General features: G+C 41.0%; 1 protein-coding gene across 3 annotated transcripts; it reads left to right on the plus strand.

Annotated features, from left to right (window-relative positions):
• The first annotated feature begins 12,012 nt into the window (after window positions 1–12,012).
• LOC104447406 (G-type lectin S-receptor-like serine/threonine-protein kinase At4g27290) lies at window positions 12,013–17,545 on the plus strand. Of its 3 annotated transcripts, XM_018874811.2 has the most exons (8): window positions 12,014–12,487; window positions 13,840–15,332; window positions 15,432–15,548; window positions 15,993–16,138; window positions 16,254–16,461; window positions 16,566–16,803; window positions 16,874–17,024; window positions 17,117–17,545. In XM_018874811.2, the coding sequence occupies exons 2-8, from the start codon at window positions 14,048–14,050 to the stop codon at window positions 17,420–17,422; spliced, it is 2,451 nt and encodes an 816-aa protein (XP_018730356.2). In that variant the 5' UTR covers window positions 12,014–12,487; window positions 13,840–14,047; the 3' UTR covers window positions 17,423–17,545. The 3 variants fall into 3 exon arrangements, with proteins under 3 accessions (XP_018730359.2, XP_039168565.1, XP_018730356.2); XM_018874814.2 differs by lacking the exon at window positions 16,874–17,024 and having other exon boundaries at window positions 12,013–12,487; window positions 16,566–16,810; window positions 17,117–17,258; XM_039312631.1 differs by lacking the exon at window positions 16,874–17,024 and having other exon boundaries at window positions 12,013–12,487; window positions 17,117–17,253.
• Window positions 17,546–26,861: the final 9,316 nt, after the last annotated feature.

Genomic DNA, 26,861 nt, shown 5'->3' on the forward strand with positions numbered 1-26,861 from the left:
GTGCTACACCGTCAAGTGCACTCACTTTCCTCATGGAACCCAAACGCTCCATTCTCGAAGTTTTAAAGTTAGATTCTTTCTTGCCAATATCCTCTTATAAGATCTCCTGAACATCTCTGTCACAACTAGGTGCCAATTTAACTTGAACATTTGGTTCAATTTTGAGGGCGGCTATAAAATTTAAAAGGTAGCCTACCTCAAATTTGAAAACCAAATTTCAACCCTTTTTAAGTAAAGTTTATACTTTAGCCACCTATGTATAATCAAAGACTCGGGCTCAACACATAAATTACTTCTTTCATTCTCCCAAGATAATACCGATAACATCATTATAGTTCTCGCCAAAATTCCGATTCACGACATCGCTTCATGTTCAACTTGTTGGGTCTCAATCAAGGACGGTTATACAACAATCTTCTCATGTTGTATCAATACATACCCAATCGTTGGCAAGACACATCACTAAAGGTTTCATGCTTTCCAGAGCCAAATGAAAGTTTAGCATAAGTGCGGTGGCCTGATCTTACTGAAGCTCGGAAACTATCCTCGTACTTATCTATGCCAATGAATTTCTCTTCTTCTCAAGAGGTCAAGCCCATGATGATACCGATGCTGAAAATTCTTTCACAAACCTTCCGTAGTAATCATCCAATCCCCACAACTTCGATCTCGACATTGATGTCGGTCTCGGTCCATTAACAATCGATTCGATCTTGGTTGGTTCCATGAAGATTCCTTTACCTGTAACCACACGACCATTCTTAGGGGCATCTTGTGATTCTCAACACTTAATGAACACCCTATAATGTCGCTATACCACACGATCACCGTTGATCTAGATATTCTTTGAACACTGATTTGTCAAATCTATGACAAATGGGCCGGAGCGTTCGTCAAATCGATGGCTTTACATTATTCTCACAAGGACAAAATCAAGTGCGAAATGCCATCTTCAATATAACCTCCTTCCCGGTTCTCAACTGACAATAACCTGTCCTCAAGTCAATTCTTGAAGACATCCACACTCTTTATAACAAGTCGTCTAATTCGTCGATCTTTGACAATGAACACTTATCTTTGATTGTCACTTGATTGGGTCGATTATAGTTGATGCATAATTGCAACGAACCATCTTTCTTTCTCTTTTCACAAAACTGATGATCCCTAAAGTGATGCACTGATATGCATGAATTCATCATTCATCAATCCCCACATCTGAACCATTAGTTCTATCAATTCAAACAACAACCACCGGTAAGGACTTTTAGAGAATGGTTCTGTTCCAGATGTTAACTCAATCGTAATTCTATCTTTTCTCTGGCAACGGTCCACCACTTTTCGGCAACACTTCCAAGAATTCTTGACTACCGAGGAGTTCTCAATTTTAATTCTTCAACTGGCCTTATCTCGATCATTGCTCACTAATCTCGATAACTTCGTCCGACAATCAAAGTTACCTCAAGTGACGAAATCAAAGAAGTCAAGAACCCTTCTCAATTCTCGGAAACTCGATTTCTACATGCTCCCGGAATAAGTCGGGTTACTCTACCATAACAATTCATCACCATAAAATGCTCAAGAACCAATTCTTTCTACACTTGACGAATAAGTTATACACCAACCAATCAAGTATAACTCTAGTCAATGGTTCTTTTCCTACAAACTTTAACAAACAACCAAATTCCACACTTACAATCCCAACATTCTCTCGGCACTATTCGATAAAATCACCACAAAATATTCTTTCATTGAATAAGGCATAGGGTTCCGTTCTTCCTTTGCCATATCACGGTGTTCCAATGGTAGTAATAGTGTTGGTGTTCTTCTTAAACCCCAACCGATAGTCCTTCACTTGATGGCCGTGCTCACTACCATCAAAGCATGTTCTAGTCATTCTCGAACACAGGATTAATCCATGCATTCCTTCCATACTTTCGGCACTCATCAGTGAGTCTTCTATCTCCCCGCCCAAAGGACAAAGACACACTCTTTCGGGTTGTCCTATCGGCCTCAAGGAACCGCTCGACTTCGATCTTTTCCCGACCGATTTCCATTTCGCCGAACCGGATCTCGTACCTTGACTTGGAAGCGATGGCTCGATCCCAAATCATATCCCCACTGGATCTCAACAGTGTAGTAACAAAGGCGCTTGCGGTTAACGGCGGTAGTGGATAGCGACAACGACAACAAACTTGATCTTGAACTTACCGGCTCATTCAATTCCCAAGAAGTACTTGCATCGTAACGATCCTATCGAACTTAGGATCATTCGACGCTGCTACACTAGTACCAACCTCGCGGGGTACTCTTACACTTGAGCCGGCGTGAGCCGACACTCACACAACCACCTCGTACCGACCTTTTACCGGTGCATTATCCCGAGTCACGTAGGACATTGTCCTCTTACTAGGAGTTCTCGCCTCCTCGCTCGCTCATGGTTCGCCTTTACACCGAAAACCCGTCTTCCACATCCACATTGAATTAGAAGATGAGCGATCCTCACACGACAATCAATCCTAGCATCCAGCTAACACAGACATGCACCAATATGAATTTAAAGGACTTTCCTACTAACTATCCCATGGTCAACGCTCCTTATCACTCCACCTTCAACTTAGCTCGATACCACTTAAACAGTTGTCACGCCCCGATCCTCGTGCACGTGCACATCCTTCTATTTGGTCGATTTTATAATGCGATATCCCACTAGTATCGCCGACCCTTTCTATTATTAAGCACATGGAAGCAAATTAAAATCCCCGACAATAAAACGATGGGATAGAAAAGCAGTGGCCATATTTTTCATATTGAAATTTATAACCAAACTTTTATACAAAACAAAACCACTTCAAAACTATTCACATCAAAAAGAGATCTCAAAAGAAGGTAGACTTTCACCCCATCCAGCCATACTCAAGGCCCCTCTCAGTTTATCTTCTTCTTCCAAAATCCTTCTCTTTAAGTTTCACCTCCGAATTCTCCTTCTCGACTCCTCCTCATCGCCTCCTCATCGGGGTCCTCGAAATGTTTTTTCCCAAACTGGATGAGACTACGTCTCGCCGAGTTCTACCCCACTAAGCCCGATTAGTAAACCACTATACTATAGGCCGCCTATACACGCACAAAGGCGTAAGACGTACCTTGGCATCGATCCCACCCGCAAGTCAAGATAATTCATAATAGGCACTCAAGAATCGTATCACCGATCAAAGATCGATCAAATCGACCTAGCCGGGTTACATAGCCGACAAGACCACTCACTACCCATTCACATTCAAATAATCAATTCACAACATCAAATCAAACAATGATCAATCGACCTTGCGACACATGTCAACCTCGACCATTTCCCCGATCATTCAAGCTATTGCTATTCGTAGTCCCACTCAAGAACATTCAATATTTCATGGCTTTACGGTCCCACTCCACCACTCACTGCAAGATTCACCCGCTTTACGGTCCCACTCGACCACTTTCAAGATTCAACGGCTTTACGGTCCCACTCACCGCTTGCAAGATTTAATGGCTTTACGGTCCCACTCGACCGCTTGCAAGATTTAATGGCTTTACGGTCCCACTCGACCACTTTCAAGATTCAATGGCTTTACGGTCCCACTCGACCGTCAAGATTTAATGGGCTTTTTTACGGTCCCACTCGACCGCTTGCAAGATTTAATGGCTTTACGGTCCCACTCGACCGCTTGCAAGATTTAATGGCTTTACGGTCCCCACTCGACCACTTTCAAGATTCAACACCGCTTTACGGTCCCACTCGACCGCTTGGGTAGATTTAATGGCTTTTACTCGGCCCACTCGACCGCAAGATTTAATGGCTTTACGGCCCCACTCCGACCGCTTGCAAGATTTAATGGCTTTACGGTCCCACTCGACCACTTTCAAGATTCAATGGCTTTACGGTCCCACTCGACCGCCGCAAGATTTAATGGCTTTACGGTCCCACTCGACCGCTTGCAAGATTTAATGGCTTTACTATCCCACTCGACCCCTCGCAAGATTTAATGGCTTTACGGTCCCACTCGACCGCTTGCAAGATTTAATGGCTTTACGGTCCCACTCGACCGCTTGCAAGATTTAATGGCTTCTCAATGAAATAGTTAACCACAACCATTTAGGAATATATCCTAAATTCCACATTCAATTCAATTTGGCACAATTCAAAGCTCAAATAAATAAACAGACTGCACCACGACAATCGCACGAGATTTCGGTCAGTCGGCCTTCAAAATCTTAATTTCCGAAAATAATTAATTATTAATTAATTTCGAAAATTAATTATTAAACATTAAAAATTCCGTTTAGCTCAAAATAAGGCCCAATTAAATAAACGGACTTCACCACGGTCATCAGCATAATTTTCCGGTTCCAGGCCATCTCAGTTGAATTTTCGGAAAATAAATAAATAAATAATTAATTTCGAATATTAAATAATTAATATTAAAAAATTCAATTTAGCTCAAAATAAAGCCCGATTAAATAAACGGACTTCACCACAGTCATCCGCATAATATTCCGGTCACAAACCATCTTTCCCTTGAATTTTCGGAAAATAAATAATTATTTAATTTAATTCCGAAAATTAATATTTAAATGCCCAAAAAATCTCACTTAGGCCCGAATTGCCAAATTGAAGCCCAATTAGGGGTCGGAAAATTCCCGAGATACTTCCAATAAATAGTAGACCACGTCTACTTGTTAATTGCACAATCAATTTATCTAAATCACATCACAATTGACTAATAATTGCTAATTTATTCTAATCTAACAACCTAAACATAATTAATTAAAACTAAAACAACCTAAAGCATAATTAGCCAACTAATCAAAGATTAGTGAGATTACTCACCAAATCGCGCGCAAATCGGATCAATCCGACGGCGGCGACGCGAGGAACGATACTTCCCAAAGCGGGCCTCGGGTTCGGGGCCGGGAAACGGCCCAAAACGGGCCCAAACCAGCTGGAAACCCATTTCGTGGGTTTCTGTCCTTGGCTGGTTGGAGCAGATCCGGCGGCCAAAACGGCGAGGGGAGGCCGGCGGAGGGCTAAGGGATCGCGGGGAGGTCCGGCGGGGCTAGGCGGTGGCCGAACGGAGCTGGGTGGCGGCCGGAGGTGGCCGAATGGCGGCTGAACAGAGGCGAATCGAGCTGAGCCGAGCGGGGAAGAACGCCTGGGCGCACGCGAACGGCGGCTGGGCGCGCGGTGACGGGCGGGTGGCGGTGCGGCGGCGAGACGAGCGGCGAGCGGGCGGCTGCCGCTTCTGCTCCGGCTTGCTGGTTCGCACGCGAAAAAGAAGAAGGAGAAGAAGAGCTGGTTCATTCGCTCGGGCGTGCAGAGGAAGAAAGAGAAGAAAGAGAGAGAGAGAGAGATAAGCATTGACTGGTCAAAGAAAAGAGAGGGAAGTGAGCGGTGGGGGATTTTCGCACGAGGGGGAGGGGAGAGGAGAGAGAAAGAAAAGAGAGAAAAGAAAGAAAAGAAAAGAAAAGAGAGGGAGAGAGAGAAAAAGAAAAAAGAACAATAATATTCTAAATTCCTTTCTAATGCCTTCCGGTCTTCGATTTTTCCTCCGATAATTTCTTTGTTGAAATTTCGGGACCAATAAATCGACGAAATGAAGCGAGGATGCATCCTATTTATTGATAAATTAAACCCGAAAATCTTGACATGCAATAACAATGTTATTTCGTTGGTAACTTACAAACAATTACATGACCACTTGTAAAATCCAAAATAAAATTTAGATTTGTGGATGTTAAAATCGTTATCTCTTTGGTAACTTATAAACAAGTACACGTCCACTCGTAAAATTATGATATAAGTGGTAATCTAAATTGGATTTGTGGATGGTAAAACTTTTACTTTATTAGTAACTCACACAAGCAGTTTACGAGCTTACTTGTAAAATCTAAAAAAATTGATAATTTACTATCAAGTCAGTGGATGGTAAAATTGTTCTTTCACATGGTAACATACAAACAATTGACGTTGGACTAATAAACTACCGGTAATTTTTTTTACCTACTAATAGTTTTTTAAATTTAGAGATAAGTATATTGAAAGTCCTAAGACTTATCTTAAGAGTGCAATAGTGCAATAGTGCAATGGAGTCCTAAAATTTTCAAAAAGTACAATTAAGTCCTGAAACTTTTCAAACGTGTTATCAAGTTCTAAAAATTATCAAATCAATTCAATTAGGTCCTTCATTTATTGTATTTTTGAAAATTTTATGTGAGAAATTTTATAAAAAATTTAAAAATCTTGATTTATGTCATTTTTAGGACTGACAAATTTTAGAAATTGATTGCATTTTTTTTTAAAAGTATTAGACTCACATTTCATGACGAGTTTTAGAACTTTTTTTTTTTTTTTTTGGTGAAACAAGTTTTAGAACTTCAAGTGCACTTTATCCTATAAATTTACTACCGACTGTGGAACAATGTTCTATTTTTGGCAAGCGCAATATTAGAAATCTACCATCAAAAGAAGTGGGAAGGAGCTCGAAATACCCAAATTCTAAACAAAAGGAGGCTTGACCACCAGACGAAATAAACTTGTAAGGTGGCTTTTGCCAAACACAAGGTTGCATGATACAAGAGTTAGAGAATTCAAATGAGTGTCTTAGCTTCAATATTTCATGACACAACAGCATTTAACCTATGCAATCAATCAACTTATTGAAACAAATGTAACGACCTAGTCTGATGAGGACGAGGAATGGTCATGGGAGCTAGAGGATCTGAACAAAGAGTAGCTTTTAACAGGCTTCTAGGATGATGGAGGGAGCAAAAATAAACCTAATTATGCATAGAACAACGAAAGAGCAATTTGGAGAGCTATATGTAAAAATTGAAATTAATTTATGGAGGCGTCTTTTGACACAATGTGTGACAGCCCAATCGACGGTGCACGAGGAGGAGGGATGGCGGTGCATTTGCGCCTCAGTCCTCAGACGTATGCAAGGAGGGGCATGTCTCTTGTCCCACATCGCTTAGAGAGGGAGTCTTGGGCTAGTTTATAAAGGCTTGGGTCCCTCTAATCTATGTAACGCGTTTCACACACGGTTCCGCTGTGCTAAGAACAAAGCCTTGAGGGTCGCTGATTGGGATGGCGGTGCGTCCCCGCTAGTGCGGGACCCAGAGAGGACAATATTATGGCTTAGGAGAGGGATGGTGGTGTCATTACACACAATGACAATGCTTAGCTTTGGAATACCTTATGAGAAGGTGCCCATGTATAACACCAAAAGACAAAACTGTGAAGGCCGGTATATGGTGTCAAAGCAAGACTTAGGTGTATTGTTCAAGAACGAACCACATGGAAGTTAGTGGACTTGTAACGATCCAATCTAAGGAGGGCAAGGAGTGGTTGTCGGTCTCAAAGGGCCTAAATAAAGAGCCAAAAGGAAGCCAAATTGTGCATCGAATAGGGAGTGAGCCAAATGGATGTGTGTGGTGCAGCTTGCTCATAGGAGGGCAAGGAGTGGTTGCCGGTGCCAAAAGGCCTAATTACGATGGTGAAGGGAGTAGGATAGAATCAAATTGTGCATTGAATAGGGAGTGAGCGATTGTCAAAAGACGTATATGTTAGCTTTGAAACTCCAAAGATAAACTTGTTCATGTGGGGGCACCTGTAAGATAGGTGACCTCTTGGGAAGGTATTCACTTGTGAGACTCGGTATAGGATGTGCACGCATGCACGCGTGCGTGTGTGTAAAAATTGGAATTAACTCATGAAGACGTCTTTTGACATAACAACATTGCAAGTGGGGGCACTTGTAAGATAGGTGACCTCTTGGGAAGGTGTTCACTTGTGAGACTTGGTAGAGGACAAATCAAAGTGGACAATAGTTCAGTGAGTTAATTCAGGGACGTCACAAGCCCAAATGAAGCACGTATATAGTCACCATTCTATACTATAGTGCTGGGTCCAGATGGTGACTAGGTTGTTAGTGCATAGGATCTCGTGTGCTATCTCACAATTTCGACACTTCAAGCCTGTTTAAACGTACTTATATGCGTCACACGACAAAAATAACACGTGAACGTTCTTGTTGATGGAGGTAAACTCGTTCTTTATGAGGTTGAGCAGGTCAAGTCATGTCCAAAGCATTCTGTGTTTACCCCGATAGTTTTTTGGTTTTGATAATCCACTGGCATGACATAACTAGCCGACTACCTGAAAAAGAAGTAACACAGCAACCCACTACCATAGCCCCTGAAAAAGAAGTAACACAGCAACCCACTACCATAGCCCCTCACTTAAGTCCAAGTTTCTCAGGGTAAGAATGGAACCTACATCCATTGCTTTCTGAGCCAAAAACACGGGTTGGCGCTTTCCACTGGGTCAATCCCGGGTGGGCGCTTAACCTGGCTGGACTCATCTGATTACAATCTTGGGTCAGTTCTAATGTGTGCAACGAGGTTGAAAGTTCAATGGGACGTAATCTCCTAAAGTATCATAAATAAGCTCTGGGCCAAGTCAAATTTAAACAGTTTTTGAAGAACATATGCCAACAGATCATTGCTGGTCATTGAGGTCATAACATCTAGAAAAATGATTGCGCTGACCGTACTGTATCATAGATGAACTTGACTGTGGAAGAGTCGTGTCAGAATGGCATCTAGGACTTTTTGCAGATGAATTTCCACCAAGTCTTCCTAATTTGGTCAAATTTTTCTATAGTTTAGTGGTTGACTCTTGATTATCAGAATTTCCGGGGATGCATCAGAACAATGAGTCTTTTGACCAAATAATTACCATCGCATCATATTAAAAAATGCAGAAAAGGATCATCGCAACAATATACAGTTTCTTGGCTTGGAAGCAATATTAGAACTTCGACTTGTTCTGTTGCAAGGGTGAAATCTTAGAGAATACCATAAGCCTATCAAAAATGAGCAATCGGATGATCTTTTCGACTTCTTCTCTCAAGAATTTTCCTCTTGGTTTGCTCATGTTCTTCTTGTCCTTTCACGTACTGCACTGCTATGCAGTTTACCAAATTACTCCATCGCAACCGCTTTTTCAGAACCAAACACTCATGTCCTCCAGTCAAATCTTTGAGCTTGGCTTTTTCACACCCAATAGCTCGCAAAACCACTACATAGGAATGCGTTACAAGAACATGAGCCCCTCGAAAATCATCTGGGTAGCCAATAGGGACAACCCTCTCTCATATAGAGACTCATATGCCACCTTAACAATAGGCAGTGATGGAAGTCTAAAGCTTCTCGACGGTCAACAAAACATAGTTTGGTCAATTAATGTTTCTATTCAGACAAAAAATGCTGCAGCAGTTTTAATGGACACGGGGAATTTCGTCTTACAGGATGTTCATTCGGGAAATTATTTCTGGGAAAGTTTTGATGATCCTACTGATACTTTATAACCAGGCATGAAGATGGGAATTAATACAAGAACAGGGCAAAAATAATATTTGATCTCCTGGAGAAGAGCCAATGATTTATTGCCTGGAGATTTCATTGCAGGCATCTCGTCTGAGATACCTGCCCAGTCTTTCGTCTGGAAGAGGTCAGTTCCTTTCTGGCGAAGCAGACAGTGGGATAAGTGAACATTCATTGGCATACCGTACATGGACGACAGATACTTGACTGGATTTACTTCTGAGCAAGACGTAGAACTGGGAACGGCTTATTTGTACATAGAAAGTTACAAGAATCCTCCATTCTGTTATTCGTCCGTTTCATCGAGGGGTGTTCCTGGGCTTTATGTTAAATTTTGCGGAAGCGTGTGTGTGTGCAAGTGTATGAAATATGGCAAGGGAATATAAAAAAAACTTTATTATGATAGTTGATGGAAATAGTCATGGTGGAGGGTTTTCCCACACAAGGTGGACCTCTCACACGGTGGAGGGTTTCCCCTCACACACAAGGTGGAGGGTTATTCCCTCTCACCCACTCAAATGGTCATATACAAGCATATTTATAGGCGTGAATCACCGCCATCCTTCACCGACATTGAGTACAAAAATAATATAAAATTACAGCTGGCTTCTTGTCTTCTCTTGTTGCGACTTCTTCCGCATCTTCTGGTGGCTTCTCCATTTTTCTGTATTTTTCTATTCTTCAGCAGCTTTTGTTGACTTTTCTTTGGCCTTTTTGCTGTCCACGTGTTCTGCTGCCCACGTACTAGAAAGTTCTTCATTATTTGAGAGTTTTCCATGCACGTAGAGCTTATTCTCCTGAAAACTCCAGCAACTTCTAAAATATTATTTTATTGTGTGCCCCTCTTTTCTTGATTAACTTGGGCTTCTTCACGTGTCTTCAAGTTCATTCTCCATTAAGCAAGAAACTTCTAGATTTGTTGAAAATGGATCACTAATTTCCAACACTCCCCCTTGATCCATTTTCGGGATATTCCACTTATGTTATAAAGTCTCAACGTACCTTGAAATTTCTCTTGTAATTTATCCCATGCATTTTTTTTCCGTCCTTGTTTCACGATCCCTTGCATTCTCTTATTTAAACACTTGCACTTACCTTTGAATGCGTATATCTTTTTTTCTTCAACGATGTCCCATATGTCTCGGGGCATCGAAATGTTCTTAGTTGTAGTTGTTAGCTCGGGCTCGGGCTCCCGGCTCTTGTAGGCTCTGCCTGGCTCCGGCTTTGGTTCCGCTCTCCTCCGCCTCGCTCTCTTGGCTCTTGCTCGGGCTCGACCTTTGATTCTAACTCGGCTCCGCTCCCGCTCTGTTGGCTCTCGCTCGGGCTCTGGCCTTTTTAGTTGAGGATGGTGCGGACAAACGCCCATAACCATCCGACATGCCTAGTTTTGGCTTCATGATCCCTTACGCCTGGCTCAGTTACGAACCCAGGCGAATCGCCTCGATACCACTGTTGGTATTTTTTTGAAGCGTGTGTGTGTGTGCAAGTGTTATGTGTGAATAATAAAGGACTACAATAGTAAAGGGAGAATGGATAAAAAAAAAGAGAGCTTTTATTATGAAAGCTTTTAGTACAAAGGAAGGGTTTTGGAAGGAGTGTGTGTGGTCCATTTTCAACACTTTACCTATTGGGAAGAAAAGGTGAAGAAGTGGGAAACGGATTGGGAAGCACCGAGAAATCGCTGTGAAACTTATGGAACTTGCGGTCCTTTTGGTGTTTGCAACGCATTCGTTTCACCTATTTGCAGCTGTTTAAAAGGGTTTACACCAAAAATGATTGCAGAATGGAATAAAGGAAATTGGACCACTGAGTGCGTCCGGGAAAGGGAACTGATTTGTCAAAAGCCAAATTACCATAAGTGGATCTACTTTAGGGGCCCCTAACTACAGTAAAATCCCCAAGCAAATGCAATAGAGAAATCAGCTCTATCTTGAATCAGTCCATTCCAATGCATAATCAGCAAATCATGCATTGTTTACAGTAAAACCAGAAAATTTTCTTGAAAGACCATTACAACATCAGAGCAAGCAGGGTATGGACCCCAGTCTTCACATGGCCAATTTTTAGGGCTACCACTTTAAGGAGTAAATTTACATTTTCTACGTAGTCTTGATTTATGCAATGCCTAAAGACTGACGGGATGGAGTCGATGGTCTAATGATGTTTAAGTGAAAAGAGTCCATGTCTAACTGGTAAAAGAAATAGCCACCATAAGAATAACTAAACATCCTTAAAATGACCTTGTTCTGTTAGAAAGCATTGGAGCTAAAGGATTGCGGGAGGTATGATCCAGCTAAGAGAATTTGACGGGACAACGAACAATAATGAGGGACGGAGAATTTTATTTGTCCTTGATGATTGACATGATGGATCTGGTTTTCATGATTGACTTGAAAAAATAGGTAGGCTTTCACACTTCGCTACTTCTAGGAAGTTAACCTAATGGTAGTTGGCTTACAAGGGTCGTTCATGGGAACGCGATTACTAGTTTCGTGCACATTCCCGAAAGTTGAAAAGTTCAATTACACAAAATGTCTTGGACCGTCTACCCACTTCCTCACTACCTAGGGGCAATTCTTGTTTGCTTGCTAAATATCCATATGTGGATCCTTCACTAGTGAGAAGTGACACAATCAGACAATCCAGAAAGACTGTTAGGTGTGTGGTACGTCGCTACAAGCAGATCTTCATCAATTATTGGATCACGGAACCAACACATCGCGAGGAACTTCTCCACGGCTCTAATCAATTCAGCGAACACCGGATTTTCTTTGAACTTGATTTTTTATTCTCCTCCTGCTGTAATATTTTGACTTAGTCAAGAGTGGCGAGCCCAAACGAGAAAAAAATAAAAGTCAAGAGTGGTGAGCCCAAACGAGAAAAAAATAAAAGGAAAATTGACCTCAATAATGAAGCCACAGTGGTCGCTTCAGATTAAAGAGGTCGAGAGTGCAGGAAGGAAAGAGAAAAGAAGAAAAAGAAGGGAAAGAAGAAGAAGAAGAAAAGAGAGGGAAAAGAGAGGGGTTTTGCGTATTCCCATCATGGAGGCGATGTATCGCAATGCTCGGTAAGTGCTCGCATATCTCGGTCGTCTAATCGGAGTAGTTTTCAAAGTTAGATTGTATATTTGAAGTTTAGTGATATTCGAGCCGTGAAATTTGATCTTTGAATTGTGAAACTTTGGGATTTTTGGGAAATGGTGGATTATGACATTGTGGACCCATGGAGTTTGACAAGAGTTTTTAAAAAGCAATAGTTTGGTCAAAGTGAGAATTTTAGGGTTTCGCTTATGAATCCCACGTTGCGAATGGCTTGAATAATCATTTTGGCTATGCGATTTGTTGACGCATTAGAGTTATTTTGTTAGCGTTTTGTAGTATAGCCATTTCGTAATTGAGGTAGCGCTTACTCAATTTTAATGTTGTTTTTCGCTTATTTGATAGAATTGTGAATTCGATGGTTCGAATAATTTTTGTTGTTTAATTGCAGGCATTCCGATATGAATGGTAATATCTCTTCTTCGAGTTGTGACTTCATGTTTCAAAAGTGATACATTATGAGTTATGAAGTAGCATTTTTATTGCATAAAAATCTGGATTGGCATTTACTCCTCTTCGGTTATCTGAGAGTGATTTGAGAAACATGTTATGGAAGTTGTTATGAAAGTGTGTATATAAGTATTACGTTGTGAATTGGTTTATCGAAGGAGTTCTAAGATGATTTGAGAAACATTTTACAAGAAACATTACAATATACAAAAGGTTATACCTGTCAATTTTGAATTTGATTTATGAAATGATATGAGAAATGATTTACGAAAAATTATTTCTATCATATGAACTGAGTTGCAAAAAATTACATATTTTGGTTTATGAAACTGACTTGTGATAAATATTATGGATTGACTTTGTAAATATTAGAGGATGTGGGTTTGGTACTCAATATCGCTAGAGCCCATTGAGAGGCTTGTGGGTATGCATACCGGATTTATGATATCTTTATGGGCCAAGCCACTGGCTTTGTAGGTAGAGACCTTGTCAAGGGAGAATCTCGGTTGCCTTATTACCAGACGTTGTCTCGTGACCATGGTTTGATATTGAGTAAAAAATTTAGACGATTGTGTGTTTTGATATGAGATGGATCATTGGAATAGACCATTGGCATGTGATTTTGATGAGACCAATCAATGGACTTGACCATTGATGTTTATGATGATTTAATGAGTATTTTCTGAATTGTATAAAGCTTGTCGAAATGAAACAACTTATATATGATTTGATATGTATATTAAAGAGTTTGATTATGAGTTTTTGGTAATGATCTATATATATGCATAATGACTGCTTGTTCTACTTACAAAAGATATGTACTACTCATTGAGTTGTGGTTGCTTATCTTATTCTTTCCAAATCTTTTCAGGTTCGTGGCTTAGCAGCCGTTAGAGTGAGATTGTTATAGCTGGAACTTTTGGGAGTCAGATTTTATTACATTGAGGTTGCATCCTTTTGGTGGAAGGATGGCCGCGTCATCCTCCATTCTTGATGGTTTTGGGGTGTGACACCTGCTAAGTCTATTTGCAAGAATGAAAGACTAATATGGACAGTCCATTACAAGATTTCTCTAGCAGATGGATATTCTGTGTTTTTCTGTACTCTATTGTATTTCAATTTCATTGTTTTCGCTGGCAGAAGTATGCAAATCAGTTGATGTGTTAAGCTCATCTGAGCCAATTCGTGATGGTGACACTCTAGTTTCGGCAGGAGAAAAGTTTCAGCTAGGTTTCTTCAGCCCTGGAAACTCCAGCAACAGATTCCTCGCAATATGGTACCACAACATCCCAGAAAAGACCATTGTTTGGGTGGCAAATGGAGATAATCCGGTGAATGATTCGTCAGGGGTTCTGAGGATAGGTAATGAAGGTAAACTAGTCCTTGTCAACCAAGCAGAAAGAGTCTTGTGGTCGTCGAATAACATGAATACTTCTTCACAAAGCGTAGTTGCTCAGCTCCTGGATTCTGGAAATCTAGTTTTGAAAGATGACAGTGAAAATGTCTCCGGAAACTATCTTTGGCAGAGTTTCGATCGTCCCTCCAACACATTATTGGCGGGCATGAAGCTCGGGTGGGACCTGAGGATGGGTTTGGACCGGCACATGACATCCTGGAAGAGCGCAGAGGATCCCTCAACTGGAGACTTCACCTACGGTGTCGATCTTGGAGGAATAATTCCCCAACTAGTCATACGTAAGGGACGTGTCAAATACTTCCGAAGTGGGCCTTGGAATGGAATACAGTTCAGCGGGGTTCCGTTGACTCCTAATTTGATATTCATCCCCAAGTTCGTCAACAATTCTCAAGAGGTCTACTACACGTTCAACAATTTCAATGAGTCCACCATCACGAGGTCGGTATTAAACGCTTCAGGGAACCACCAACGGTACCTGTGGAACGAGGAAACGCAAGAGTGGACCGTGATTTATATGTTGCCGCATGATGCCTGTGATGTCTATGGGAATTGCGGGCCCAATACCATGTGCATAGTCGGTGATTTTCAAATATGTAACTGCATGACCGGTTATCAACCGAAGTCACAGGCAGAATGGGATAGCCTTGTGTGGTCTAGTGGGTGTGTCAGTAAGAACCCATTCAATTGTTCTAAAGGAGAAGGGTTTAAGAGGCTCGAAGGTGTGAAAATTCCTGATTTGTTGCAGTTCACAATGAACACTAGCATGAGCCTTAAGGAATGTGAATTCGAGTGCTTCAAGAACTGCTCATGCAGGGCTTACGCGAACATAGATGCCACTGGAGGTGGAAGTGGCTGTCTCCTATGGTTTGGAGATCTTCTTGACGTCAGAAAACTCAGCGTACATGCGAATCAAGATCTTTACATTCGCGTTTCAGCCTCAGACCTTGGTAGTACATATACCTTTGTTTTATTTTTTATTCCTGGACTCATGATAATCCTATTCATCATTGCCTTTGATCACCTTCAACCTCTCTCAATGTTCTCAGATTCAGTGAACTCCAAGTGGAAAGAATGGGTGGCAGTGGCAATTTCCGTGGCATTTGTCGTGCTTTTGGTGGTGCTTTATTTCTGCATTATTTGGAAGAGGAAAAAACATGCTCAAGGTACTCCATTTCCATTAGTTGAGTTGAGCTCTTGCTCTATAGCAATTGTGGCTCTGAGTAGAATTTGCTTTCAGAACCAATATATTTAAGGATTATGAGTCATCTCATAAAAGACAGTGTACTCAACTACAATTCTTGGTTCTCTCTTTTCATATTTTGGCGTCAAGTCATAGCATTGCTACTTTTGTTACTATCAATTTTCTTTACATCTGGGTTACCAATCAATAATGAAAGTTGATAGCATGCAGAAAAGAATCTTATATTTTCTCATCAAGTCAAATGAATTTTAGATCAATTGATACTTGGAAAGTTCATCGCTGGGGCCTCATTGCTAACACCCGTGTCTCAGTAGATACATCAACAAATGTTCATTTTCTGCATATAGTTCATTTATTCTAGGGGAAAAAAGGACATATGTTCTGATGAAAGTTCAATGGTCAACAGGAACAGGGATAACATTCGACCTTCCAGCTGAAGATGAGAATAGCTTACAGCTTCTGATCTTTGATAGGATCACAATTTTACAGGCAACTAACAACTTTTGTGATTCAAATAAGTTAGGAGAAGGTGGTTTTGGCCCCGTATACAAGGTAGAGTTTAGTCTACAATTTCATACGTCGTACAAAAGAACACTACTCTTCATTCATGCATTTCGTTTCTATTGTCCCATGTCACTTCGGAAAAAATATGCAATTCACTTGTCAGGGTCAGCTGCCAAATGGGCAAGAAATAGCAGTCAAGAGATTGTCAGAAGACTCTCGGCAAGGTCTCAATGAATTCAAGAATGAGGTCATGTTGATCGCGAAGCTTCAGCACCGAAATCTTGTGAAGCTTCTGGGGTGTTGCATCGAAGAAGAGAGGATGCTAATCTACGAGTACATGCCTAATGGAAGCCTAGACTCTTTCATATTTGGTTTGATTTGATCGATACCTTCTTTGTTTGATTTTGATTTAATACACAGTCTGTTGGAAACGTTTTCTCATCTAGATTACTGATTAGAAAAAGGTTTGTTTCAGGTAAAACAAGGGAAAATTCTCTAGTATGGAGAATGCGATTTGACATAATCGTAGGAATTGCGAGGGGCCTCCTTTATCTCCATCGAGATTCGAGATTGAGAATCATACATAGGGATCTCAAAGCAAGCAATGTGTTACTCGACAATGAGATGAACCCTAAAATATCAGATTTTGGCATGGCTAGAGTCTTCGGCGGAGATATATCTCTAGTGAAAACTAAGAGGATAGTCGGCACTTAGTAAGTAGTGAGTCAGATTTTCATGGCTTACACATTCCTTTTCTTGTTATGCATATCGTTTTTCCTGCAGTGGTTACATGGCGCCAGAATACGCAATAGATGGGCTTTTCTCGACAAAATCAGACATTTTTAGCTTTGGAGTATTGTTGCTGGAGATAATAAGCGGAAAGAGGAATAGAGAGTTCAATCATCCAGACCATTGCTTCAATCTTCTTGGACACGTGCGACAACCGTCTAAGAAGTCAAATTCTTATAATAAAGCAATACTATTGCTGGATATGGCCTAAAAATTCACTCTTTTTTTTTTTGTTAGGCCTGGATGTTGTGGCTTGAAAGGAAGGCGAGCGACTTCATAGATCCACAACTTCCGAATTCTTTCGATCTGTCAGAAGTCGTAAAATGCATACATGTCGGGCTATTATGCGTGCAACGGCGTCTTGACGATAGACCAAATATGTCGACTGTGCTTCTGATGTTGGACAGTGAGAGCGCTTCGCTGCCACAGCCCAAGCAGCCCGGTTTCTACATTGAGAGGAGCTCTGAACACACAAATGTTGAAATGAGTGGAAGAAATTGTAACTCAAATGAGATTACCATAACATTATTAGAAGGTAGATAGATTGCCAAGCATGTGTAGTCCCTCACTTCTGCTAGGTATTTCCATTGTGAGATACGCTCAAAGTTCACTGAAAGCGATGTACCTAGTCATGGAAAAAATAAAAAAAAGGTGAAGTTTAACGCTGGTCTTGTTCCTCCACCTGCCGAAGCGGTTTGGTAAGAAAGACATTTTTTAGCAAGGAAAGCGGGAAACAGCCTCCCCAGCCCAAACTCTGAGCATATACTGTGTTGGCAAGATCAATTTCAATACCATGTTTTGATTATAGTAGCGATAAGAAAAGAATCTTAATAAATGAAATACATGATAATTTTCATACCAAATAATGTTACAATCACATAAAAGAATATGACTTGTCGCACTTTCTTAGCAAGAAACTTCTTTCACTCCCAAAAAAGATGGAAATACTCGATTATCTTATCTGTTGCATACTTACATTTATTGATCTGATCACCATGCTAGGCATTTCCATTGATACGTGAAGTTCCACATGCTTCAACCTTGAATGAAGCATCAGGTTGAAGAATCGGGTAAAAGATGTCACACCCTGAATCCTACTAGAATTGGGGAGTGACATGGCCATCCTTCCTCCCAAAAGGATGCAGCCTTAAACCATACCAAAAAACCGACTCCCAAAAATACCCATTAATAGTGCTCTCGTACTAATGGCTCCTAATGGAGGCACCTGAAAAGATTGGGAAAGAAATGAGTGAGCAACCATAATTCAATGAGTAGTGCATATCTCTTATAAGCAACGAGCATTCATTATGTAATAGTGTTTGTGACATCCTGATTTTCGACCATGTCCCGACTTTATGAATTGGGCTTTTCATCGACGCGCCTATAGTCTTTTTCTTTGAGCTAATCACTCATAAGACAACTAATCTATCAGGTGAAGCCGTTAAGGGATATAAATGCGACAGACTTAAGAATTCGACCAGAAATCAACTACTCGACCGTGATAATTAGCAAGAGTCAATACGGTACCATTACAATCAATCAATGATCGGGAATAGGTCGATTCGATGGAATGGTGTGATTAAATTGTGGGTGATTCCACCTGATTGCAAAATTCGCGTCGAACGGCACTAACCCAATTTTCTGTCAATTCTGTACCATGTGCCTGTAATTGAAACCTTGAGATTTTTACTACAACTGAAAGTCGCCAATGAGTCGAAGATGCACAAACATGGATCGAGAATTATCAACCATGGGTTAAATGCGATAAAAATCCCTAAAAGCTACCCGGTAGGTTAGGTCACGTTAAAATCGCATCCGATTGAAATTAACCACGAAATTGAACTCGGTTTCGAGAATCGAAAGTTCTAGCATGTCACGATTTATTTTTAGGATATCATCTCATCCTTTGAAGAATTTTCGGCGAGCCCGGAATTTTGGTGGAAAAATCAAAGTTTGGCAAATTAAATTCAAGAAATTCGGATGGGCAAAATTGAGTGGATTTTTTGCCTTCAAAAGGGATTAGTTGATGAAGGAAATTGTGGGAATTGGTAGGGGCATCCTCCTCAGCAATTTTGGCCATCAAATTGGAGTTAATTGTGGAGAATTGAGGTGAAATTGAGTGAAAGTCGTAGGGGGCAGCTGCTGTGTTGTTTTGAGCATCAACTTGAAGTCCTATGGTGTGGATTTGTGAAGAAATTGGCCCTTGGGTAACTCATTGGCAAGGTTGGCTGAAGATAAGGGCTGAAGACTTTGGTGTCCAAGTGATCATGGCCTAGATATTTCACCTTGAATCCCATTGGTGCATGCCTTGACTTGCTTGGCCTTGTCCCTTCCTTGTTCCCCCTCTCTCCCTCTTGGTTCCCCCTCCTTCTCCCTCATACTCGACCGAACACCCTCCCCCTTGCTGTCCAGCTTCTGCTTCTTCTTCTTTCTTCTTCCTCTTCCATTGTTGCTGCAATACAGAACCTCCACCAGCCACATAACCAGCCCTTGCACCGAAGCAACCAGCCACCGCCAGCCCTCTCGCCGCCCGTCCGAGCTGCCCGCGCATTCGCCGTGTCCCGCTCCAGCAAGACGCCAGCCCTTGCTCGACCGTCGGCCAGCTCCTTCGCCGATCGCCTCCGCTCATCCCAACTCCACTCTAGCTCGTCCCCGTCACCGCCTGGCTTCGCCTAACCGTCAACTGCCGTCCCTCCTCGTGCCGAGCCCTTTCGGCCCCCTTAGTTCAGCTTAGCTTAGAAGCAAGTCTCGGCCTTGGGCAGAGACTTGCTGGCTAGTTTTCAGCCCTTTCCCGGCCTCCTTTGGTGTTGCCATAGGCTCGAGTTTTGGCTGCCATCGCCGTGAACCGGTTTTCGTGCTAAATCGGTGAGTTAACCTCCTAAGCCCTAATTAGGGTTTAATTGCACTTAAGGGAGGCTTAGATTAGGCTAAGTGAGAGTAGTGTAATTTAGTTAGCTTATTTAGTTAATTAGATTAATTAGTTAGGCCAATTAGGTGGTTAGTTAATTTAATTAGTTAGTTTAGTAGGTTTATATGTAGCTAGCCTAGGTGGATTGATTTAATTAGTCCAATTAGGTGGTTAGATTAGTGTATCTAGATTAATTAGTGGTCAAATTTAAATATTTTTCAATTTATTTAATTAAATGCAATTTATTTAATTAATTATTATTTAGGTAAATTATACCAGGATAGTCGGTTGTTAGAATTTTGCGCTGATCGTCATGGTGGTGTTGGTTTGTTAAATTGATTGTTAATCTATGCAATTGAGTGCTGGATGATGATTTTTAATTATTACTGCAAAAATACGAATTAAATAAAAAAATATCGAGTGTCGGGTTTTGACACCAAAAATATTTTAAGTACTATATCAAATCGTGGAATTTTTAAATGGGAGAGTATCACGCTTTGTGGGTCGATTTGACTGTGTGTCCATGCACAATTATTTTACCGGGTGTTTTTAATATGAAGAAAATAGGCCAAGTACATTATTTAAAATTAAGGCATTTAAGTGCAAAGCACAATGTCCTTGGCCGAGATTGAATGTGCGTGAGATCGCTATTGGAAACCGTCACGATGCGTTTACGCCGGACGATGCTCCTTCGGGAATGCCCCATGTCAATGGATGACGGTCGCAGTGGAGGCTAGGCCGATGCTCCTTCGGGAATGCCGTATAGATGTAGACGTTGCCGTGCCCGACGAAGCAGGACGACGCCCGGTTATGCTGGATGACCGCCGACTGTTGAGTTGGTTGTGGCCGTTGGGTCGTAACTAACTGGAACACGCTTGGGTGATTGATATAACCGCGCCTGATTATGAGACGAAATTGTGTGACACGGAATGGGACGTGTCATAACGATTTGGCCTTATAATCGGGACCTTGTGATTGATTGATATATGAAATTGAAGTGTTCTAATTACTGAGTGCATTTACTGCCTACGTATGTTATATGAGCTGTATTGACATGCATGGAGGTGCTGAGGCGAGGTAAGTCTTATATAGTGTATGTTTAGGCTACCTCTAGGTGAATTATCGTCATTAGCGGGGTTTAGGGTGTAGACTCGCTGAAACATTATCTCACCCCGTCGTGGTTTAAAACTTTTCAGGTCCTAGATGGAGGTACGACATGTACATTATGGGGTCCCACGTAGGTGATGGACTTTCAACACTCCTATTTCCCTATTCTCGAGACTAACCTGACCCGTGAGTTGGTTGAGTCAACGGTCTGGGTCGAAGAGGGCCTACCTCAGTTGGTACCTCACCGATACAGAGCGTGGTTCATTAAGGGCCTGTTTGGTAACCATCCAAACAATGCCAAATTCTGATTCTTTGTTCCCGGAATCAGTTTCGGCCTAGAATCGCGTTTGGTAAAATTTTTGTTCCCGGAGCAGTTGGGAACGAGAATCAAGAATAAAAAAAAGTTGATTCTTGTTCCTAACGAATTTGAGAATCAAAATCAATAAATTTTCTTCTTCCCTTCGGCCATCTCACGACCGCCGTCCACCGCCGCCCGCCACCGTCCGCCATCCGCCACCGCCGTCCACCGCCGCCGCCGTCCGCCGTCCGCCGCCGGTCCGGCGAGCTCGCCCGCACCGGGCGAGGTCCGGCGAGCTCGCCGAGGCAAGCCCGGCCACCGGCGAGGCTCGGCCTCCCGATCCGGGCGAGGCCGAGCCTCGCCGGTGGGCGCGGGCCTCGCGGGCCGGGCGAGGCCTCGCCGGAGCTGAGGCGGGCCGGGCGAGCCTCGCGACGCCCAGCCCCACCGGGGCCGGGCGAGGCTCGCTCGGCCCGCCGGTGGCTTTGGCAGCCTCGCCCAACCCCGACGAGGTCGGCCCGGCCACCGGCGGGGGCTCGCCGAGCCTCGGCGGGGCTAGGGGGCGAGCCTCGCCCGTCGGCCGCGAGGGCTGCCGGCGAGGCTCGGCCGACGAGGGGGGCCTCGCCGGGCCGGCGACGCTCCGGTGAGGTCGCCGCCCTCGTCTCCCGGTCGCCGGTCCGGCGGCCGAGCCGAAGAAGAAGGAGAAGGTGAGAAAAAGAAAAGAAAAAAGGAAAAAAAAGAAAAAGAAAAGAAAAAAAAGGAAAATGAAAAGAAAAAAATGAAAAAAAGAAAAGAAAACAAAGGAAAAAAGTAAAAAAAAAATATTTAAAAATTAAAAGAAATTGATTTGGAACGTAATTAATGAATACAAGTACCAAACGCAATTCTATTCCGAATCGAAATTTTGGACAAGTTACCAAACGGCTTAAAATGCTTAGAATCGGTTCCTGAACAGAATAAAAATAATCGGTTCCCTGGAACGACAATAAAAAATAATCGGTTCGATCGGGCACGGCTCCGAGAATGAATCGTTACAAACACGCCCTAACTTTCCTCAAGGGGATCGAGAGGGTCCCATACAGGGTTTTGATGGGCCTCTCGTTAGGATCAGGGAGTGGAAAATAGGGCATCCTATGGATATTGACATCCTTGATGGTGTCGTGGTGGACCCGGAACCCATGACCGAAGAGTCCGGAGCTTAGGTGGCTCAGTACCCTTTTTGAGTTAGACTCTTACATATAGACTGGTAGGATTGACTGGTTTTGTGTATAAACTCGGCATGTTTATAAAGTATGTTCTATGTTAATTGGTTGTCCTGCTTTTCTATCCCATGTTTGTTTGTTGTCTTGAGATTATTTAATTCGCTTCCGCATGTTTATAAAATGAATGGGTCGGCGACGCGTCTTGGGAACGTCACAATTATATCGACCACCGAGGGATGTTCGCACGCTCGAGGTTCGGGGCGTGAAAATGTTGGTCAACAAGTCAAAAGGGAAAAAGCCCCCCCCCCCAAAGTTGACTCGGTCAACAAGCAGAAAACAGTGACCGTTTTGCTTTTAAAGGAACCGAGAGCTCCCTTGACCAAAAAACAGAGGAAGAAAAGAAGAGAGGAAGGGAAAAGAAGAAAAAGGGAAAACAAATTGTCACGCTCAACCGATCTAGACACCTCACCAAGCCAATTCTACTATGTAATGCACCACCTAATAAGTGCTCGCGCCCCTCGTTCATCTAATCGGAATAGATTTCGGGTTTAGAGCTCAAATTTGAAGTTTAGTGAAAATCGAGCCACGAAGTCTGATTGTTGAGTTGTGGAACTTTGGGATTTCATCAAAATGGTGTTTATTGTGTCGGGAGCCGTGGGGTTGAGCAACAGTTTGGTTGAAGCGAAATTTTTGGGTTGTGTGGGTGAGTTTTGCATTGCCTTTAGGTGTGAATAATTGTTTCAAATGATTGATTTGTTGGCACATTTGAGTTACTTTGTCAGCATTTAGATGTAGTTTAGCCATTCCATTGTTGATGTAGAGTTTTATTTGGTTTTTTAATGTCAATTCTCATTTAATTGTTAGGATTACAAGATCGTTGGCTTGTTGAGTTTCACGTTCTTTGGTTTTGGGCATTCCAAATGAGTAGTACAATCTTTCCTAGAATTTGTAATTTCATGTTTTCAAAATGATAATAATTTGATATATTGTGAGTTATGAATAAGCCTTTTGTTGTATAAAATTTGAATTGGATATTTACTACATTTTGGTATTTGTAAATGATGTGAGAACTATTTGGTGAAAATATATATTTTGTTTAATGAACAAAGTTGAGAAATATTATATATTTTGGGTTTGCGAAACCTTTTTTATGAAAAGCTCGACTTTAAGTATGGTTTATAATATGTTATATATAGATTTGTGAAATACTTTGTGTCGTGCATTTGATTTGATTTAACTTGTAAAACCGATTTATAAGACAAGTCTTGAAATGATTTTAGATATATTTTATGAAAAATATTTCTGGTGGATGAGTTCAATGGTAAAAGGTTATGTGATTGATTTATGAAATTTATTATGATATATGAGATCATTTATGGATTGACTTTATGGAGATTGGAGGATGTAGGTTTGGTGGTCAATATCACTATAAGCTCATTAAGGGGCTTGTGAGTATACATATTATTTTAAAATATCTTTTTGGGACTAGTCACCGGCTTTGTAGGTGGAGACCTTGCTAAGAGAGGAATTTTGATCTCCTTATTATCAGGCGTTGTTTTGTGACCATGATTTGATACTGAATAAAAGATTGGTCAATGAATGGACCATCAATGTGTAGTTTTATATGAGATGGAACGATGGAATAGACCATTGATGTGTAGCATGAGATTAATAGATGGAATGGACCATTGACATGTGAAATAATGAGATTAATCAATAGATTGGACTATCGATGTTTATTATGATATTATTAATTTAACAAGTGTTTTCTCATATTTATATGATTATGTTAAAGCGATATAACTCATTTATATTTTGTATGTATGTTATATACTGAAATTGAGATAAAAGAGTTATGATATTATTTTGTAAAGTGCATAGTGGGTGCTCGATCTGTTTAGAAGAGATATGCATTACTTGTTGGGTTATTATTGTTCATTACATTCATATTTCGCCTTTTTTAGATCATTAGAGTGAAAGCACTATTGATGGGGATTTCAGGAGTTAAATTTGGATGTTTAGAAGGTGCGTCCTTCGGATGGAATGATGGCCATATCATTACCCCAATCCCTATAGGATTTCGAGTGTGACATGTTATGCACTTTACAAAACAATATTCAAAACTCACTTATTTCAATTTTGGTATAATACACATACAAGATATCAATGAATTATTTTGTTGTAATGCAATCATATACATATTAGAAAACATTCGTTAAATCAATAATATCATAACAAACATCAATGGTCCACTCCATTGATCAATCTCATTAATTCGCATATCGGTAGTCTATTTAATTAATTAATTTCATCAAAATCACACGCCAATGATCCAATCCATTAGCCAATTTCATGCTTAGATCAATCATCACAATGCGTAACGTCTTGTGACAAGGTGACCAAGGTCCCTCTTTGGCATGATCTTCATTATATTGCCAGTAGCTGGGCCCTAAATTAGTATGCGCATAGCCACAAACCCTCAACCGGGTTCACAACAATATTGAGAATCAAACTCACATCCTCCAATACCCACAAGGTCAATCCACAATATATAATATGAATTGGTTTCATAAACTAAAATATATAATTTTTCGCAACTCAACTCATACACCAAAAATACTTTTCGAAAAGAATTTCTCTAATCATTTCATAACTAATTTCTTAAACAAGAATACATTTCACATACCATTTCTCAACCCATTTCATTAACCAAGTTCACAAATCAATATACTGTGTGTGTGTGTATTTAATGTTTCACAACACCTTTCCTTAAAATTTTCTCAAATTATTCACAAATATTAAAATGTAGTAAATGTTTGATCCAGATTTTTATACAACAAACATATTCTTTCATAACTTATATAATATCAAATCTCTATATTTTTCAAGACATGAGTTTAAAATTTCACAAAAGATATAGCACCACTTACTTGTGAATGCCCGTGACATAACTACAAGTGTTGACGATATTGTAATCATAGCAAATAAACAAGAATCGTCATCAAAACATGGTAAAATACTACAACAATTATTAACCTGCTCGCAACATTGAACTCATAAGCAAAACCCTAAAATTTCACCCTGACAAAATTGTTGCTCCAAATCAATTCCCGTCAAAACCCATAGCTTTACAATGCCAAAATCCACATTTCCGTGAAATTCCATAACTTAATAACTCGGAAATTGGATTTCTTGGCTAGAATTTCTTGAAACTTAGAATTTCAAGTAATAAGTCTAAATCAAGTTCCGTAAAATCTTACAACTCCACAATACCCTAAACTATCATTTCAATATATATTTGCAGCTCCACGACTCCTCAATCGAACCTCGTGATTGAAAATCCACAAAGCTCCAAATTTGTGCTCTAATACCAAGTATTACTCCGATTAAATGAATGAAAGGCGTGAGCACCTACCGGGTATTGCAATTAGCAACTAATTCAGCTTCGTGAACACGTGAAAATTTCTTTCTTTTCACCCTATTTCCTTCCCGCGGACGAGTTCCCTCTCCTCTTCTTTTTCTTATTTTTTCTACTGCCTCCCTCACGTGAATCATCTAGAGAAGAGAAGAAAGAAGATGGGCTGAGTTTGTCTATTAAAGACATGGGCCTGGGCTTGATGGGCCCCATGTATTTAGATAAAAACATATAGCCACCGTAAGATTGACTAACATCCTTGGAATAGTCATGTTCAGTTCGAGAGCATTTACGATAAACAATTGGAGGAGGAATGAACCAGCATGGAGAATTTGACGGGACAAAGAACAATAATGAGGGGAGGAAGAGTTTATTTTAGTTCCTGATGATTGACGTGATAAACTTGTTTTACATGATTGATGTGAAAAAATTGGCAGGTTTTCAAACTTTGCTATAGTTAGAAAGTTGACCTAGCAGTAGTTCCTTTGTGGCAACGCAATTCTTGTTCCCTGCACGTTCACATAAGTTGAAAAGTCAAATTCACCCAAAATATCTTAGACCATTTTCCCCCTTCCAATTTGGCTGGCGCAATTCTTGTCTAGCTTCTACAGGTCCAAATGATGAGTCCTTCACGTGTGAAAAGGGACGCTAAAACAGATTCAAAGTCTCAGAAAGTCTGTTAGGTATGTGGTAGGCTGCTAGTGGCAAATGCTCATCAACTATTGAATCATCGAATCAAAAAATCAAGAGAACTTTTCTACCTCTCTATCCTTTCAACTAACCCTGGATTTTCATGGAAATGAACTTTTATTTGCAAGCACAAAAGACCGAAATAGATAGTCCATTACACGATTTCTCTAGTAAATGGATATCTGCATTTTCCCGTTCTCTATTGCATTTCAATTTCTTTTTTTTCACTAGCAGAAGTATGCTGAGCCTATTTGCGATGGCGACACTCTAGTATCGCCAAAAGAAAATTTTCAGCTGGATTCTTCGGCACTGGAAGCTCCAGCAGTAGATACCTCGCAATATGGTACCACAAATTTCCCAGATAA

The sequence above is a fragment of the Eucalyptus grandis genome, chromosome 5 (genome assembly GCF_016545825.1).
Source record: "Eucalyptus grandis isolate ANBG69807.140 chromosome 5, ASM1654582v1, whole genome shotgun sequence".
Taxonomy (NCBI): Eukaryota; Viridiplantae; Streptophyta; class Magnoliopsida; order Myrtales; family Myrtaceae; genus Eucalyptus; species Eucalyptus grandis.